This window comes from Oncorhynchus kisutch, linkage group LG8 (genome assembly GCF_002021735.2).
Source record: "Oncorhynchus kisutch isolate 150728-3 linkage group LG8, Okis_V2, whole genome shotgun sequence".
Lineage (NCBI taxonomy): Eukaryota > Metazoa > Chordata > Actinopteri > Salmoniformes > Salmonidae > Oncorhynchus > Oncorhynchus kisutch.
The window spans coordinates 47,792,362-47,810,236 of NC_034181.2; the positions used below are offsets into that span (position 1 = coordinate 47,792,362).

The following is a 17,875-nucleotide window of genomic DNA, read 5'->3' on the forward strand; positions in this document are numbered from 1 at the left end:
CTTTGTGTACAGGGAGAATACTGTAAGAACGGCCCATGTTCTGAATTCAGTCGCTGTACATTTCAAAAGTGCTGAACAAATAGTTATATTGACGACGTCCGTCTTCGTCGCTCATTAATGTCTTAATCGAAATTACGGATTGCCTCTTATCCGCTTGTCGTCCCCTTATGCCATAGTGTGTACATCTCAATTATCAGTAGAAACCACATTTGTTGAAGCAAGTCAACCATATCAGCTATGTTTTTTTAAAGCAGTAAATGAGGCTGAATGAACTGTTTCGCTGCCAGACAAGGCTGCACTGAACGTTATAGCAGTGGTAAGGTGTTGGGACTCTGCTGTTGAAACAGCTTTATGTAGGCCCTAACAGTTTGTGGGCACCGTATGTCACCGTTTAGGGTTGTGTTGTGTAGTGGCTTTGCCGGCATGCATCACACATTTTTGGTTTGTTTGCCCCACCAACATGTGCATGCTAAAATCGCCACTGAGCTTTATCCAATTGGTCATCTATTTACTTACTCAAAGTATCATACACGTTTTTTTACATGCTGCTTGTTACTGAAAGTTTCCCATGTTCTCTGGCAGCCATTTAGACAGAAGGGGGTATTGTTCTTCAAGACACTCTCCATGGAAACAGTTTTTAAAAAACTGTTTAGATGTGTTTAGTTTAGTCAACGGATTACAGGTAATTCTGTACCTGGTTGGCCGGATGCCCGGCCCTTGTTTGTTTTGTGCCTGTTCCTCTGGAAGTCGAGAGGCCGACACAAGAGTGTTCTGAAGTAGTAAAGGTGAGCCGCTTCAACAGCCGCGCGTACCCAGCCCCTCTCCACCCGTCCATCTGGCAAGAGACCCGGAAAGAAGACTTGACAAAACAACACTATAGGACGACACATTAATACTGTTAGCCCAAGGCGGTCAAAGTCATCCAGGAGAGAATGAATAACAACTTCATTTTTTGTTTACCTTTTTTGTAACTCGATAAGGTGTTTGACAGTGTAGAAAGACTTGGCTAAAACGCCAGACTTGAAGGAAGTTCGGGAAGATCGTGGTGAAAGGAATGGAATTGGTCAAAAACGTTCTGTTATAATTGGTCATAGTGGTCTGTTCCCTGGGTTGTTGTTTGGTGGGGCTTTCCACTCCAGACTAAACCATGTCGTTACCAGCCATGGGTATGAACCGGCAGAGTCTCTGCTCGCTCTTTCACGCTTGTGATGTGGATAATTCTGGACGGATTGAAAAAGACACATTTTTCCAAATCTGCTCAGAGCTCCTTGTCCCGCCGACGGAGAGAGAGCACATTTTCTCTAAACTGGACATCGACAGAGACGGGACAATCAATCTAGCGGAGTTCATTAGCGGCTTCCACTGGATCTCTGAGCAAGTGTACCGAGGGGACATGGAGAACAAGAGCTGGGGAGTCTCCTCTCAGGCCTGGGAAGATTTCCAGACCCGACTAGGGGACCATGCCCGGTTCATACCCAGGTCAAGTATGGAACACATTACAAAACAATCGTACCTGCTCATTAATAAACTTTTGATTTACATATTGTCCAAACGTCGTAGGAATGCATGCGTAAAACAGTTTCAATGTACATTTGAAGTGTAACCAATAGGCTACAGGTTCTCCCCTTATAATAGATTCACAATATATATTTATATATATAAAATATTCGTGTACTATTGTAGTGTTTTAATTCAAACTTTTGGGCTATTCCGGTGTCAACATTTCTCTCACTTGTATTAGCCAGATGTGGTTTACACCTCTATGTGTATGCACGTGCATTCGTATGTGTACTCAGGTCAGTCTAGCTTTTGGATGAAATATATCAAATATCTCTAAGATCACCAATAGAAACCCTTGCTGCAACCTAACCCTGAAAGAATGAGCGAGAGAAAGGAAAGAAGGAAAGGAACGTATCAGTGTCCTATGACAGGTTTTGAAATGAGTTCCCATTGAGCAGTTGTCCTGGCACCCCTCTAGGGCTGGCATGGGACTGAGCTGCGCCCTGACACGCTACCATGGAGGGGACATTGATTAACACAGTGATTCCATGTTCCCCATCATGTCTTAAATAGACCTCATTATGACTGTTTGATCACCAGCTTCACCAGCTGTAGAAAGTCACCCATTGGAACTAACATCTTAGCTTGTTTCTTTGAAAAAGGGCAACTCCTAGGGCCCTCCATTAGTGATGGTTTTCCAGTGCTGTGGATCAAATGTTCTTATTATTGTGTGATAGAACAGTCATGTCTGTACTCAGTAGGCCTACATACACCCAGGGTTCAGATCCAGAGACCAAGGTCACCATACTATTTTCTATTCTCCTGCCCATAGAAGAGCCATGGGTGGAGTAGAGCAGGGGTCAGTAATGGTACCACTCCTAAATAGTTATAGTTTAAGAATATATTCGAAGCAGGTAACTAGATGTGTTATTACACAACAAAGGAGTGAGGTTAGCTAAAGCAGAAACTCAGGCAACCAGGCTAGGGTATAGCTGGAGGCCTGGGGATATAGCCAATACTCTACAGTCATAGACAAACATACGACTTTTTCAATCCTCTCACTGTAAAATATTATGTTTATTGGTTTTTGATAGTGTCATCATTAGTAGTAACAAAAGTATTTAGCATTTCTTAACTTTAAACATTGCATTGAAGAAGGTGTTCCCTCTGTAAATCCTGGATTTTAAGACCCGGGCGTGTACTAGTGACACTGCCTGTTTTGACAGTGTTGTTGACTGTAGGACAGTGAGTCTATATGCTCAGGGATTATAATCTGGTCACCTTGTTGAAGGCACACACACACAGTTTAGATATCTTTACCCATCTGACCCAGTTGAATGAGCCATGAATGAGTTTAGGCATGGATTAACATGTAAAATTGCTCTACAAGAAACAACATTTAAATGTAACCTGAATAGATATCAGGTAAATACTGTAGCCTACATAGGTATACAGATTAGAGGTCGAACGATTAATCAGAATGGCCGAATAATTATCGGCATTTTTGGACACCGATCATGGCAGATTACATTGCACTCCACGAGGAGACTGCGTGGCAGGCTGACTACCTGTTATGCGAGTGCAGCAAGGAGCCAAGATAAGGTGCTAGCTAGCATTAAACTTATCTTTTAAAAAACAATCAATCTTAACATAATCATTAGTTAACTACACATGGTTGATGATATTACTAGTTTATCTAGCTTGTCCTGTGTTGCATATAAGCGATGCGGTGCCTGTTAATTTATCATTGACTCACCCACTTCGCCAAACGGGTCATTTAACAAGCGCATTTGCGAAAAAAGCACTGTCGTTGCACCAATGTGTACCTAACCATAAACATAAACATCAACGCCTTTCTTAAAGTCAATACAAAAGTATATATTTTTAAACCTGCATATTTAGTTAATATTGCCTGCTAACATGAATTTCTTTTAACTAGGAAAATTGTGTCACTTATCATGCTTTCCGTGCGACAGAGTCAGGGTATATGCAGCAGTTTGGGCCGCCTGGCTCGTTGCGAACAAAGACAGCCAACTTGGCAAAACGGAGGATGATTTAACTGACTTGCCTAGTTAAATAAAGGTAAAAAGAAAACACAATCGTTGCATGAATGTACCTAAACATCAATGCCTTTCTTAAAATCAATACACAGAAGTATATTTTTTTTAAACCTGCATATTCAGTTAAAATAAATTCATGTTAGGGCCTCCCAGGTGGTGCAGTGGTTAAGGGCACTGTACTGCAGCGCCAGCTGTGCCATCAGAGTGGGTTCGCGCCCAGGCTCTGTCGTAACCGGCCGCGACCGGCAGGTCCGTGGGGCGACGCACAATTGGCCTAGCGGCAGGGCTTGCAAACTATCACGGATTACAAAGGGAATACCAGCTGCAATCTGCCCAGCGACGTGAGCCTACCAGATGAGCTAAATGCCTTCTATGCTCGCTTCAAGGCAAGCAACCCTGAACCATGCATCAGCTGTTCTGTGTGATCTCACTGTCCATAGCCAATGTGAGTAAATCTTTTAAACAGGTTAACATTCGCAAGGCTGCGGGGCCACATGGAATACCAGGACCCGGACTGAGAGCATGCGCTGACCAAACTGACGTTTTTAACCTATCCTTGACCTGGTAATATCAACTTGTGTCAAGCAGACCACTATCATCCCCGTGCCCTAGAACGCCTGCCTTCATAGCCATGAAATGCTTGGAAAGGCTGGCTCACATCAACACCATTCCAAACACCCTGGACCCACTCCAATTCGCTTACCGTCCCATCAGATACACAGATGACGCAATCTCTATTGCGCTCCACACTGCCTGCACTCACCTGGACAAAAGAAATACCTATTTAAGAATGCTGTTCTTTGACTACAGCTCAGCATTCAACACCATAGTCCGCTCCAAGCTAATCATCAAGCTCAGAGACCCTGGGACTGAATATCTCCCTCTGCAACTGGATCCTGGACTTCCTGACGGGCCTCCCCAGGCAGTGAGGGTAGGCAACAACACACCCGCCACATTGACCATCAACACATGGGCCCTTCAAGGGTGTATGCTTAGTCCTCTACTGCTGTACTCCTTGTTAATCCATGACTTCCTGGCCGTGCATGACTCCAACACCATCATCAAGTTTTGCTGATGACACGACGGTGGTCGGACTGATCACAGACAATGATGAGGCTATAGGGAGGAGGTCAGATACCTGGCAGTGTGGTGCCAGGATAACAACCTCTTCCTCAACATCAGCAAGACAAAGAAGCTGCTCGTGGACTACAGGAAATGGAGGGCCAGCACGTCCCCATCCACATCGATGTGGCTGTAGTGGAGCAGGTCGAGAGCTTCAAGTCCCTCTGTGTCCACATCACTAAGGAATTAATGTGGTCTACACCCACACAGTTGTGAAGAAGGCACAACCGCGCCTCTTCCCCCTCAGAAGGCTGAAAAGATTTGGCATGGACTCTCAGATCCTCCAAAAGCTCTACTGCTGCACCATTGAGAGCAACTTGACTGACTGCATCACCGCTTCGTATGTTAACTGCAAGGCATCTGACCGCAAGGCACTAGAGAGGGTGGTGAGTACGGCCCAGTACATCACTGGGGCTGAGCTCCCTGCCATCCAGGACCTCTATACCAGGTGGTGTCAGAGGAAAGCTAATAAAATTATCAAAGACTCCAACCACCCAAGCCAGAGACTGTTCTCTCTGCTACAACACGGCAAGCAGTACCAGTGCACCAAGTCTGGAACCAACAGGACCCTGAACAGCTTCTACCCCCAAGCCATAAGACATCTAAACATGGCAGCTAATAGCTCATCAAATTAGCTACCCGGACTACCTGCATTGACCCTTTTTTGCACAAACTCTCTTGCACTGACTCTATGCACTCACATTGGACACTCACACATACTAATACTGACACCCCAACACACATATACACACACATTACATACGCCCACAAACGCATAAAATGCACAGACATGCATACTGACGCCACACACGTACTTTCACACTCACCAGATATGCTGCTGCTACTGTCTATTATTTATCCTGTTGCCTAGTAACTTTACCCCTAACTACAGAATATGTACAGTACCAGTCAAAAGTTTAGACACACCTACTTATTCTACATTGTAGAATTATAGTGAATACATCAAAACTATAAAATAACTCATATGAAATCATGTAGTAACAAAAAATGTGTTAAAGAAATCAAAATATATTTTATATTTGAGATTCTTCAATGTAGCCACCCTTTGCCTTGATGACAGCTTTGTACGCTCTTGTCATTCTCTCAACCAACTTCATGAAGTAGTCACCTGGAATGCATTTCAATTAACAGGTGTGCCTTGTTAAAAGTTCATTTGTGGAATTTCTTTCTTTCTTAATGGGTTTGATCCAATCAGTTGTGTTGTGACAATGTAAGGGTGGTAAAATACCAAGTCCATATTATGTCAAGAACAGCTCAAATAAGTAAGGAAAAAGGACAGTCCATCATTACTTTAAGACATGAAGGTCAGTCAATCAGAACATTTCAAGAACTTTTAAAGTTTCTTCAAGTGCAGCCGCAAAAACCATTAAGCACTATGGTGAAACTGGCTCTCATGAGGACCGGCACCGCAAAGGAAGACCCCGAGTTACCTCTGCTGCAGAGGATAAGTTCATTACCAACCTCAGAAATTGCAGCCCAAATAAATGCTTCACAGAATTCAAGTAACAGACACATCTCAACATCAACTGTTCAGAGGAGGCTGCGTGAATCAGGTCATCATGGTCGAATTGCTGCAAAGAAACCACTACTAAAGGACACCAATAATAAGAAAAGACTTGCTAGGGCCAAGAAACACGAGCAATGGACATTAGAACGGTGGAAATCTGTCTTTGGTTTGATGAGTCCAAATTTGAGATTTTTGGTTCCGTCCGCTGTGTCTTTGTGAGACTCAGAGTAGGTGAACGGATGATCTCCGCATGTGTGTTTTCCACCGTGAAGCTTGGAGGAGAAGGTGTGATGATGTGGGGGTGCTTTGCTGGTGACACTGTCTGCAATTTATTTTGATTTCAAGCCACACTTAACCAGCATGGCTACCACAGCATTCTGCAGCGATACGCCATCGCATGTGGTTTGCGCTTAGTAGGACTGTCATTTGTTTTTCAATAGGACAATGACCCAACACACCTTCAGGCTGTGTAAGGGCTATTTGATCAAGAATGAGAGTGATGGAGTGATGCATCAGATGACCTACCTCCACAATCACCTGACTTCAAACCAGTTGAGATGGTTTGGGATGAGTTGGACCGCAGAGTGAAGAAAAAGCAGCCAACAAGTTTTCAGCATATGTGGGAACTCCTTAATGACTGTTGGAAAAGCATTCCAGGTGAAGCTGGTTGAGAAAATGCCAAGAGTGTGAAAGGCTACGAGGCAAAGGGTCGCTACATGGAAGAATCTCAAATGTAAAATATATAGGCCATACACCACATATGCTACTGCTCCACATACTCTGCTGCTATACATCAGTCTATCTATTCGGTCTATTATTTACTTTACCCCTACCTATATGTACATAGCTACCTCAATTACCTCGTACTCCTGCACATCGATATTGGTACTCCCTGTATATAGCCATGTTTTTTTTACTCTTTATTGTTATTTGTTATTTGCTGGGTATTTTATTCCTTGTCATTTAAAAAAAATGCTGCATTGTTGGAAAAGTAAGCATTTCACTGTTAGTCTACACCTGTTGTTTCATGAAGCATGTTACAAATAAAATGTAGCTGTTCTGTTCCAAATATACTGTAGCTGTTCCAAATGTGTTTTAGATGAAAGGCCTTATGCTGTTGTAAGTAACTTGTATTTAACATCCCCCCTGTCTGTCTGTCTGTCTGTCTGTCTGTCTGTCTGTCTGTCTGTCTGTCTGTCTGTCTGTCTGTCTGTCTGTCTGTCTGTCTGTCTGTCTGTCTGTCTGTCTGTCTGTCTGTCTGTCTGTCTGTCTGTCTGTCTGTCTGTCTGTTTGTCTGCCTGCCTGCCTGTTCGTCTGTCAGTCCGTCCATCTATCTGTCTGCCTGCCTGCCTGTTCGTCTGTCAGTCCGTCCATCTATCTATCTGTCTGCCTGCCTGCCTGCCTGCCTGAATGCCTGTCTGTTGTGTCTGTAGGAATGAGCAGGCAGCCACGCTGTACCAGAACATCAGTATGACAGAGCCCAGGATGGTGCCTCAGTATGAGAGAGTCATTATGAGCTTCACAAGAGAGATCAAGCAGCACAATGCTGAGATGGAGAACCTGGCCCTGGCTGTGAAACGGTACACACACACACACGCTCACACACACACACTCACCGACAACCGCAGTTTACTTAAAACCCACATACTGTACATACACTGTACACATGCAGACATTCTATCATACCGTACACATCCTCAAATACAAATGGGAAGTTTGATATTTTAAGTAGAAATTGTGCACCAATATTGAATTGTATAAAGCCTGTTATATTAAATGAAGTGCTCTTTAATCTAGACCACATGGATAATACAATAAATAAATGTTTTATATGAATGAAGGCTTGCTAATGTGCCATAATTCTGCATTTTGACATGTTCCTCTATCAACCGTGTCATTATAGGAAGATTTTTTTTACCTACTTAATGCCCAAATTTCCATCGTCGTAAAGTCCTAGTTATTTTGTTGCTTTGACAAAGTAATTTCTGAAGATTATTAGTTAACTGAGCAGGTCAAGCATAACACGTCAACCCTGTTACCCATAGATAGACAGGCTAGAAATACATGTATAAAAAATAATGATACAATAATGCATTTAATTGCCACTTCCTGGTGCACACAACAAGCTTCCATTCCCCCTGTCACAAGGGGATTTATGACTGATTGAAGAAGAAATAATCAACTCAGTCACAATCAATCCTGTTACTTTATTTGGCATTTATTATAGTACTTTTATTTATTGAACCTTTTTCGGTGGGAAAACTTAGGTTGTTAGGTGAAAGCCAACGTTTATTTGACCAAGTTACCATTCTCCAATGGCCAACACAGATATAATAAATTCAGTTACAGTATTATGTTTTATTTCTGCTCAGAGCCCATGACCAAGCCGCCATGCAGCTCAGCGAGATGGAGGAGGAGATGGATCAACGCATCCATGCAGCTGAGAACAACACACAGCAACAGGTGACACACACACACTTGCATGATTGTCAATTCTAACTTTAGAAATGATGTCCATGTTGTAATGCGATCTGGACAGGTTGTGTTCCTACAGGGTTTAGCCACTGATAAGAAGGGTGGAGCTCATCTCTTCACTCATGCTAAATAGAGAGGACTTGTGATCAGATTACTCATTAAACCTCAAACAATCCTCGGCTGTGTTGACGTCTGATATGTCAAGCTGTTATCATACCTAGATTCTATATACTGAGTTTATTTATGATCATTTGTTAAAAGTAACTCCAGTGGGATGTTGACGGAAAATGTCCGGTTTCCATACTTCCATGGAACACTCCTATTCCTGGAATCTCTCATTCCTCTACTCTGGGAACAGTCTTATCTCCTCGTGTGTGTGTGTGTGTGTGTAGTTATGTACATTATGTAAGTGTGCTACATCAGCTCTGTTTGTTGTGCAGCTGCTGTATGCTTAGTCTAAGAAAAGCACCCACACCTAGACTCACCTGCCCCCCCCCCCCCCCCCATGAAAGTCTGTGTCATCATCCAGTGTAACAGTTAAGGTGTATCCAATCAGAAAGCAATCTACTACTTCAGCACTCATGCAGACCTGCCAACATGCACACATTTTGCGTACCAAAATGTTGGCCATGTATGCAGGTACGAAATCCGAGTTAAAAAGTACGCAGAAATGAATAGGGCCCGATTTTATTTATTTATTTTTAACATTTGAATAAAAAATGAATCCACTGAGTAAATCTAACGTCTCAATTCTCGAGCTGAAACACACAGACATGTACGGAGTTGGAGGTAAATACATCATTATTCGACGTAGCTACCCTGTGTGTGCCTCTCCTCCTGTTTGTTGTGATGCTGAGTTTGCCGACTGTCAGATGTACGTAAACACATAGACAAATCCCTGTGTTGTGTGTTGTGGAAAGGTTGTTGTTTAATTGTTTCAAGCTAACGTTAGCGAACATAATATGGACATTCAGTGGTCTCTAAACTGCCAGCAGTTCACTCACATTTGCTAGTGAAAGAAATTAAATGCAAATACGAAAAGTAACTGGTCGCATTTGTGTGAGTGGGATATACATTTAATTATGCGTCTCATTAGTTGTATTTTCCATGTAACATTACAGGGATCACGCAACCTGATAACTATAATTATGACCCACATCAAAAAAAGCATTACAAAAGTATAATAAAAAAGAAATATAAACATATTGGCATTAAATGGAGTCCTTTGTGTGATTTTGTACCATATGTGTAGATGGAACGCTGTCAAGAAAGAAAGTATACCAACCTTTTATAGGCTTGATTTGGTTCAAGTGCTACAATTGCGATCAGACTCACAAACAGCTTGTGGCACGAGCATGCGGGGAAAAGAAAACCCCAATTGGGTGTTCTGCGCGAGTCTGATACTCTACAAAGTTGGACAGGGTTGGCAGGTCTGCTACTGTTCCTTGATACACCCGGGCACCCTCCACTTGTCACCCAAACTGCCCTAAAATAGCACAGCTCAAACTCTTATCAGTGGAACATAGAGGAGTGATACAAAAGAAGTACAAACAAACACAAGCATACACATGCACACACACAGAAGAACACACTACCGCATTCACACACACACAGAAACACACATGCATGCACATACACTGTGCCATTTGATTTGGACAGTAGTTGGGTGTTTTGACAGTAGCTGTATCTGTATGTTGACAGTGTGTGAACATTTGATGATGATGTAAGACTTTAGAATTGTGTCTTGTATCCTTGTGGAGGCCATAATAGATGGGATGCTGCTACACCGTGTTCTATTCTGTTATCTGTAGGAGGCCAAGAGGACTGAGGCAGCTCTGAGTGAGCTGAAGAGACACTATGAGTCTGAGGTGTGTGAACTGCAGCACAAGCTCCAGAAGATGCAGCTGGTGAGTTTACCATTCGACTATTCATCACTTATACTGTTCCACCTAGTACACGCTAAAGATATCCTTTATATTGTAGGTGGTGTGAAATAAATATTAACTTTTCCAATAAAGTCTGAAACTTGATACACAGTTTGGGGCCAAGTTTCATGCTGTTAATGAAAAAGTGAACAATTAACCAATAATGTGGCATCTATTGCCTGGACGACTAGTCAAATCAAAATCAAATCAAATTTATTTATATAGCCCTTCGTACATCAGCTGATATCTCAAAGTGCTATACAGAAACCCAGCCTAAAACCCCAAACAGCAAGCAATGCAGGTGTAGAAGCACGGTGGCTAGGAAAAACTCCCTAGAAAGGCCAAAACCTAGGAAGAAACCTAGAGAGGAACCAGGCTATGTGGGGTGGCCAGTCCTCTTCTGGCTGTGCCGGGTGGAGATTATAACAGAACATGGCCAAGATGTTCAAATGTTCATAAATGACCAGCATGGTCGTATAATAATAAGGCAGAACAGTTGAAACTGGAGCAGCAGCACGGCCAGGTGGACTGGGGACAGCAAGGAGTCATCATGTCAGGTAATCCTGGGGCATGGTCCTAGGGCTCAGGTCCTCCGAGAGAAAGAAAGAAAGAGAGAAGGAGAGAATTAGAGAACGCACACTTAGATTCACACAGGACACCGAATAGGACAGGAGAAGTACTCCCGATATAACAAACTGACCCTAGCCCCCCGACACATAAACTACTGCAGCATAAATACTGGAGGCTGAGACAGGAGGGGTCTGGAGACACTGTGGACCCATCCGAGGACACCCCCGGACAGGGCCAAACAGGAAGGATATAACCCCACCCACTTTGCCAAAGCACAGCCCCCACACCACTAGAGGGATATCTCCAACCACCAACTTAGCATCCTGAGACAGGGCCGAGTATAGCCCACAAAGATCTCCGCCATGGCACAACCCAAGGGGGGGCGCCAACCCAGACAGGATGACCACATCAGTGAATCAACCCACTCAGGTGATGCACCCCTTCCAGGGACGGCATGAGAGAGCCCCAGTAAGCCAGTGACTCAGCCCCTGTAATAGGGTTAGAGGCAGAGAATCCCAGTGGAAAGAGGGGAACCGGCCAGGCAGAGACAGCAAGGGCGGACTAGTCTAGCCAATCACTCCTGTTCACCCACTCAGCATGTTGGTTCATGAACATGTGAGACATCCAATCAGATTAACTCAATCACAATTGAATGAAATCCATCTATGCTGCTATCTGTGCCATTGAATATTGTGATTCACTGACAGCAGGCAGCGATGTGTGTTAAAGGTGTCTACTCCCTCCTCAGATTGAAGACCAGTACAAGAACATCAACATGAAAGATGAGTCTTCAACCCTGAAGAGAAAGATCAACGAACTGACTCTGGTGAGATGGGTCTTCCTGCTAGGCCAATATCACTCTGTACACATACTTTAACTCTCTTCCATTTCCTGATCTCGCTCTTCTCTCTCTCTACCTTTACCTCTCTCTCTTTCTTTAACTTTACCTCCCTCTCTCTCGCTCTCTTTCTTTACCTTTACCTCCCTCTCTCTCACTTTACCTTTACCTCCATCTCTCTCTCTTTCTTTACCTCCCTCCCTCCCTCTCTCTTTCTTTACCTCTCTCTCTCTTTACCTATCTCTCTCTTACTTTACTTTACCTCTCTCTCTCTTCTTTTCCTCTCTCTCTTTCTTTACCTTTACCTCTCTCTTTACCTTTACCTCTCTCTCTCTACCTCTCTCTCCCTTTACGTCTCTCTCTGTCTCTCTCTCTTTCTTTACCTCTCTCTGTTACTTTACTTTACCTCTCTCTCTCTTCTTTTCCTCTCTCTCTTTCTTTACCTTTACCTCTCTCTTTACCTTTACCTCTCTCTCTCTTTACCTCACTCTTTCTCTCTACCTCTCTCTCCCTTTACCTCTCTCTCTCTACCTCTCTCTCCCTTTACCTCTCTCTCTCTCTCTCTCTCACTCCCTCTCTACCCAGGAAAACCAGCGGTTGAAGCAGGAGTTGATGCAGTCTCAAACTAACATAGCCTTCCTTCAGAGTGAACTGGCCTCTCTGAAGAGTGATCTGACAGACCACAGCATCAACTCTGAGCGGTGAGACACACACACACACACACACACACACACACACACACACACACACACACACACACACACACACAGACACAGACACAGACACAGACACAGACACAGACACACACAGATACACACACACACACACAGTTACTGTATCATGGGTGTTGGACATCTCTTGTAAAATGCCTTTCAAATGTCATCATGTATTACATAATCAGTGTTAAACTGTTAGTAAATCATACACATACACTACTGTTCAAAAGTTTGGGGTCACTTAGAAATGTCCTTGTTTTTTAAAGAAAAGCACATTTTTTGTCCATTAAAATAACATCAAATTGATCAGAAATGCAGTGTAGACATTGTTAATGTTGTAAATGATTATTGTAGCTGGAAACGGCTGATTTCTAATGGAATATCTACATAGCCAGAGGCCCAATATCAGAAACCATCACTCTTGTGTTCCAATGGCATGTTGTGTTAGCTAATCCAAGTTTATAATTTTAAAAGGTTAATTGATCATTAGAAAACCCTTTTGCAATTATGTTTGCACAGCTGAAAACTGTTGCGTTCATTAAAGCAGCAATAAAACTGGCCTTCTTTAGACTCGTTGAGTATCTGGAGCATCAGCATTTGTGGGTTTGATAACAGGCTTAAAATGTCCAGAAACAAATATTCCATGCGAGAAATTGCCAAGAAACTGAAGATCTCGTACAACGCTGTGTACTACTCCCTTCACAGATCAGCGCAAACTGTCTCTAACCAGAATATAAAGAGGAGTGGGAGGCCCCAATGCACAACTGAGCAAGAGGACAAGTACATTAGAGTGTCTAGTTTGAGAAACAGACGCCTCACAAGTCCTCAACTGGCAGCTTCATTAAATAGTACCCGCAAAACATCAGTATCAATGTCAACAGTGAAGAGGCGACTCCGGGATGCTGGCCTTCTAGGCAGAGTTCATCTGTCCAGTGTCTGTGTTCTTTTGGCCATCTTAATCTCTTATTTTTATTGGCCAGTCTGAGATACAGTGCCTTGCGAAAGTATTCGGCCCCCTTGAACTTTGCGACCTTTTGCCACATTTCAGGCTTCAAACATAAAGATATAAAACTGTGTTTTTTTGTGAAGAATCAACAACAAGTGGGACACAATCATGAAGTGGAACGACATTTATTGGATATTTCAAACTTTTTTAACATATCAAAAACTGAAAAATTGGGCGTGCAAAATTATTCAGCCCCCTTAAGTTAATACTTTGTAGCGCCACCTTTTGCTGCGATTACAGCTGTAAGTCGCTTGGGGTATGTCTCTATCAGTTTTGCACATCGAGAGACTGACATTTTTTCCCATTCCTCCTTGCAAAACAGCTCGAGCTCAGTGAGGTTGGATGGAGAGCATTTGTGAACAGTAGTTTTCAGTTCTTTCCACAGATTCTCGATTGGATTCAGGTCTGGACTTTGACTTGGCCATTCTAACACCTGGATATGTTTATTTTTGAACAATTCCATTGTAGATTTTGCTTTATGTTTTGGATCATTGTCTTGTTGGAAAACAAATCTCCGTCCCAGTCTCAGGTCTTTTGCAGACTCCATCAGGTTTTCTTCCAGAATGGTCCTGTATTTGGCTCCATCCATCTTCCCAACAATTTTAACCATCTTCCCTGCTGAAGAAAAGCAGGCCCAAACCATGATGCTGCCACCACCATGTTTGACAGTGGGGATGGTGTGTTCAGGGTGATGAGCTGTGTTGCTTTTACGCCAAACATTTTGCATTGTTGCCAAAAAGTTCAATTTTGGTTTCATCTGACCAGAGCACCTTCTTCCACATGTTTGGTGTGTCTCCCAGGTGGCTTGTGGCAAACTTTAAACGACACTTTTTATGGATATCTTTAAGAAATGGCTTTCTTCTTGCCACTCTTCCATAAAGGCCAGATTTGTGCAATATACGACTGATTGTTGTCCTATGGACAGAGTCTCCCACCTCAGCTGTAGATCTCTGCAGTTCATCCAGAGTGATCATGGGCCTCTTGGCTGCATCTCTGATCAGTCTTCTCCTTGTATGAGCTGAAAGTTTAGAGGGACGGCCAGGTCTTGGTAGATTTGCAGTGGTCTGATACTCCTTCCATTTCAATATTATCGCTTGCACAGTGCTCCTTGGGATGTTTAAAGCTTGGGAAATCTTTTTGTATCCAAATCCGGCTTTAAACTTCTTCACAACAGTATCTCGGACCTGCCTGGTGTGTTCCTTGTTCTTCATGATGCTCTCTGCGCTTTTAACGGACCTCGGAGACTATCACAGTGCAGGTGCATTTATACGGAGACTTGATTACACACAGGTGGATTGTATTTATCATCATTAGTCATTTAGGTCAACATTGGATCATTCAGAGATCCTCACTGAACTTCTGGAGAGAGTTTGCTGCACTGAAAGTAAAGGGGCTGAATAATTTTGCACGCCCAATTTTTCAGTTTTTGATTTGTTAAAAAAGTTTGAAATATCCAATAAATGTCGTTCTACTTCATGATTGTGTCCCACTTGTTGTTGATTCTTCACAAAAAAATACAGTTTTATATCTTTATGTTTGAAGCCTGAAATGTGGCAAAAGGTCGCAAAGTTCAAGGGGGCCGAATACTTTCGCAAGGCACTGTATGTCTCTTTCTTTGCAACACTGTCTAGAAGGACAGCATCCCTGTGTCGCCTCTTCACTGTTGACATTGAGACCGATGCTGATAATGGGCCTCTGTACGCCTATGTACATATTCCATAAAACATCTGCTGTTTCCAGCTACAATAGTAATTTAGAACATTAACAATGTCTACACTGTGTTTCTGATCAATTCAATGTTATTTTTACGGACAATTTTTTTTGCTTTTCTTTCAAAGACAAGGACATTTCTAAGTGACCCCAAACTTTTGAACGGTAGTGTATGTCATGCTGTAACGTAATCTAGTGATGTCATTAGGGCTCCCGAGTGACGCAAAGGTCTAAGGCACTGCATCTCAGTGCTGGATGCGTCACTACAGACCCTGGTTTGATTCCAGGCTGTGTCACAACCGAACGTGATTGGGAGTCCCATAGGGCGGTGCACAATTGGCCCAGCGTCGTCCTGGTTAGGCTTTGGTCTGGGTAGGCCATTATTGTAAATAAGAATTTGTTCTTAACTGACTTGCCTAGTTAAATAAAGGTAAAATAAAAAAATAAATAAAAGTAATAATCTAATATCTCCTAGATGTATTACTATTTGTGAAATGATCAATCTGATTTTTCTACAGTGGCACATTGAGAATCCCAATGTACACTGAGACACACAACACACAGACACAAAGCCAAAACACACACGTGAGCACACACACGCACACAGAACCTGTGACACCTCATCCCAGCCTGAGCTGTAAGTTCACCTTGAGCCATCCAGTCACTCAATCAGTCAGGCAGTAGAGGCCACAGCCACAGCCCCAGGCCAGTGTGACTGTGTGACTGCCTCCCTGCCTGTGTGCTTGGCTGCTCCCTCCCCTCCCTGGGGTGGTAACATGTTTTCAGGCTTGGAACAGGATATCCTAGTGTGACCTCACACTCAGTCTCACAACCTGGTTACCTGGCAACCAGTCTCATACTTCGCCTTTGAACTTGTTCCAGTCAAACTAAGTTTGTGTTGTGAATGTGCCGATTCTTTGAGACTGTTGAAGTGTCTGCTTTTGTCTGCATTATTAGAATGTACATTCTCCTGTTTTTGGAGAATTAATGTATGTGTTTTGAGAGTATGTGTAGTATGTGTTATTGTAGTTTATGTAGTATGTGTTATTGTAGTTTATGTAGTATGTGTTATTGTAGATTATGTAGTATGTGTTTTTAAAGGGGAATTTGTAGTATGTGTTATTATAGTTTATGTATTATGAGTGTTTATGAAAGTGTATGTATTAGTTGTGAATGACTGTGTTTGTATGTGCAGGGATGAGGCTATGATGAGAGACTTCTCTGATGAGAGGGAGAACCTGGAGCGACAGATAGAGATCCTACAGTAAGTCTGGCCAATCATAGTGCTTGTCTGACACATAAACAGGAACGCTGACAAATGCTCACCTAACCCACAAACAGGAATACTTCAAAACTCACAACTTGATGTTACATCGAGTTGCCTGTAAACTGAGGAACATGAAGTTGTAAGCCTTGGGAGTTTTGTGAGTCTTAAAGAGTTTCTGTTTTTGAAAACCTCAAAAGTCATTTTCCTGAGAAGACCTGCCAACGGCTCTTTTGATCACCTCTTCCCGTTCTTATCCTCTTCTCTCGCCTCTGTTTCTCTCCCTCTCCCCTCTCTCCTCCTCTGTTTCTCTCCCTCTTCTCTCTCCTTTGCTTCTCTCCCTCCCCTGTTCCCCTCTATAGAACAGCCAACAGGAAGCTCCATGACAGTAACGACGGGCTGCGCAGTTCCCTGGAGAACACCCTCAGCAAGAGCAATAAGGTGAGGTAGACAACCACATAGCCATGGTAACAATAGCATGCTCTCTCTCTCTTGCTCTCTCCCTGCCTCTTATCTTTGTTCTTCTGTCCCTCTTTCAATTATCTCCCTATCCCACACCCCTTTTATCCTCTTCTTCCCATCACTCCCTCTCTCTTTCTCTCTGATCTCTCTGCTTTTAACGTCAGGGTTGAATCTCTAATGCCAGTCCTAAGGGCTTGTCTGTTGGAGGAATCAACTGAGCCATGTTTGAGGCAATGACAGACAACAACAAAAACAACGGCAACAACAACATATTTCAGTCTTGACCCCTAACTCACTCTCCTCATAACCTCATAACTTCCACTCTGTCTCACACACTCTCATCTAGCGATAATTCCTATACTCACACATAGGGTTCAGTACATACAGGTCAGTGCACACACACGTGTGCACACATAAGTGTATGGACACACACCCAAACATTAACAAAAACACACCCACACACACACACAGTGACCCAGACAGCTGTGACAGTGATGTTGTGGTTGTGTTTCAGCGTGGTAGCAGTGCTTCCCCAGCCAGCACCATTAGCAGGAGGAGCAAGAGTATCTGTTACTCATCTCCATACCGCGACAGGTAAGACAGAACTGGACTAGCAACAGCCTGCTGGTGTGTTTGTGCAGACAGAGTCCAGATAATATACTCTAATACAGGTACACACTGCACACGTACATGTGTATG

General features: G+C 43.2%; 1 protein-coding gene across 1 annotated transcript in view; it reads left to right on the top strand.

The window, feature by feature from the left end:
* The first annotated feature begins 725 nt into the window (after positions 1 to 725).
* The window catches only part of LOC109895593 (ras and EF-hand domain-containing protein homolog), a 28,271-nt gene continuing 11,121 nt past the window's right edge, over positions 726 to 17,875 (top strand). The window contains exons 1-9 of the mRNA XM_020489425.2: positions 726 to 1,479; positions 7,644 to 7,790; positions 8,583 to 8,673; positions 10,497 to 10,592; positions 11,929 to 12,006; positions 12,604 to 12,719; positions 16,646 to 16,714; positions 17,077 to 17,155; positions 17,691 to 17,770. Coding sequence (XP_020345014.1) covers positions 1,148 to 1,479; positions 7,644 to 7,790; positions 8,583 to 8,673; positions 10,497 to 10,592; positions 11,929 to 12,006; positions 12,604 to 12,719; positions 16,646 to 16,714; positions 17,077 to 17,155; positions 17,691 to 17,770 — 1,088 coding nt within the window. The 5' untranslated portion in view covers positions 726 to 1,147. The remainder of the gene's footprint in view (positions 1,480 to 7,643; positions 7,791 to 8,582; positions 8,674 to 10,496; positions 10,593 to 11,928; positions 12,007 to 12,603; positions 12,720 to 16,645; positions 16,715 to 17,076; positions 17,156 to 17,690; positions 17,771 to 17,875) is intronic.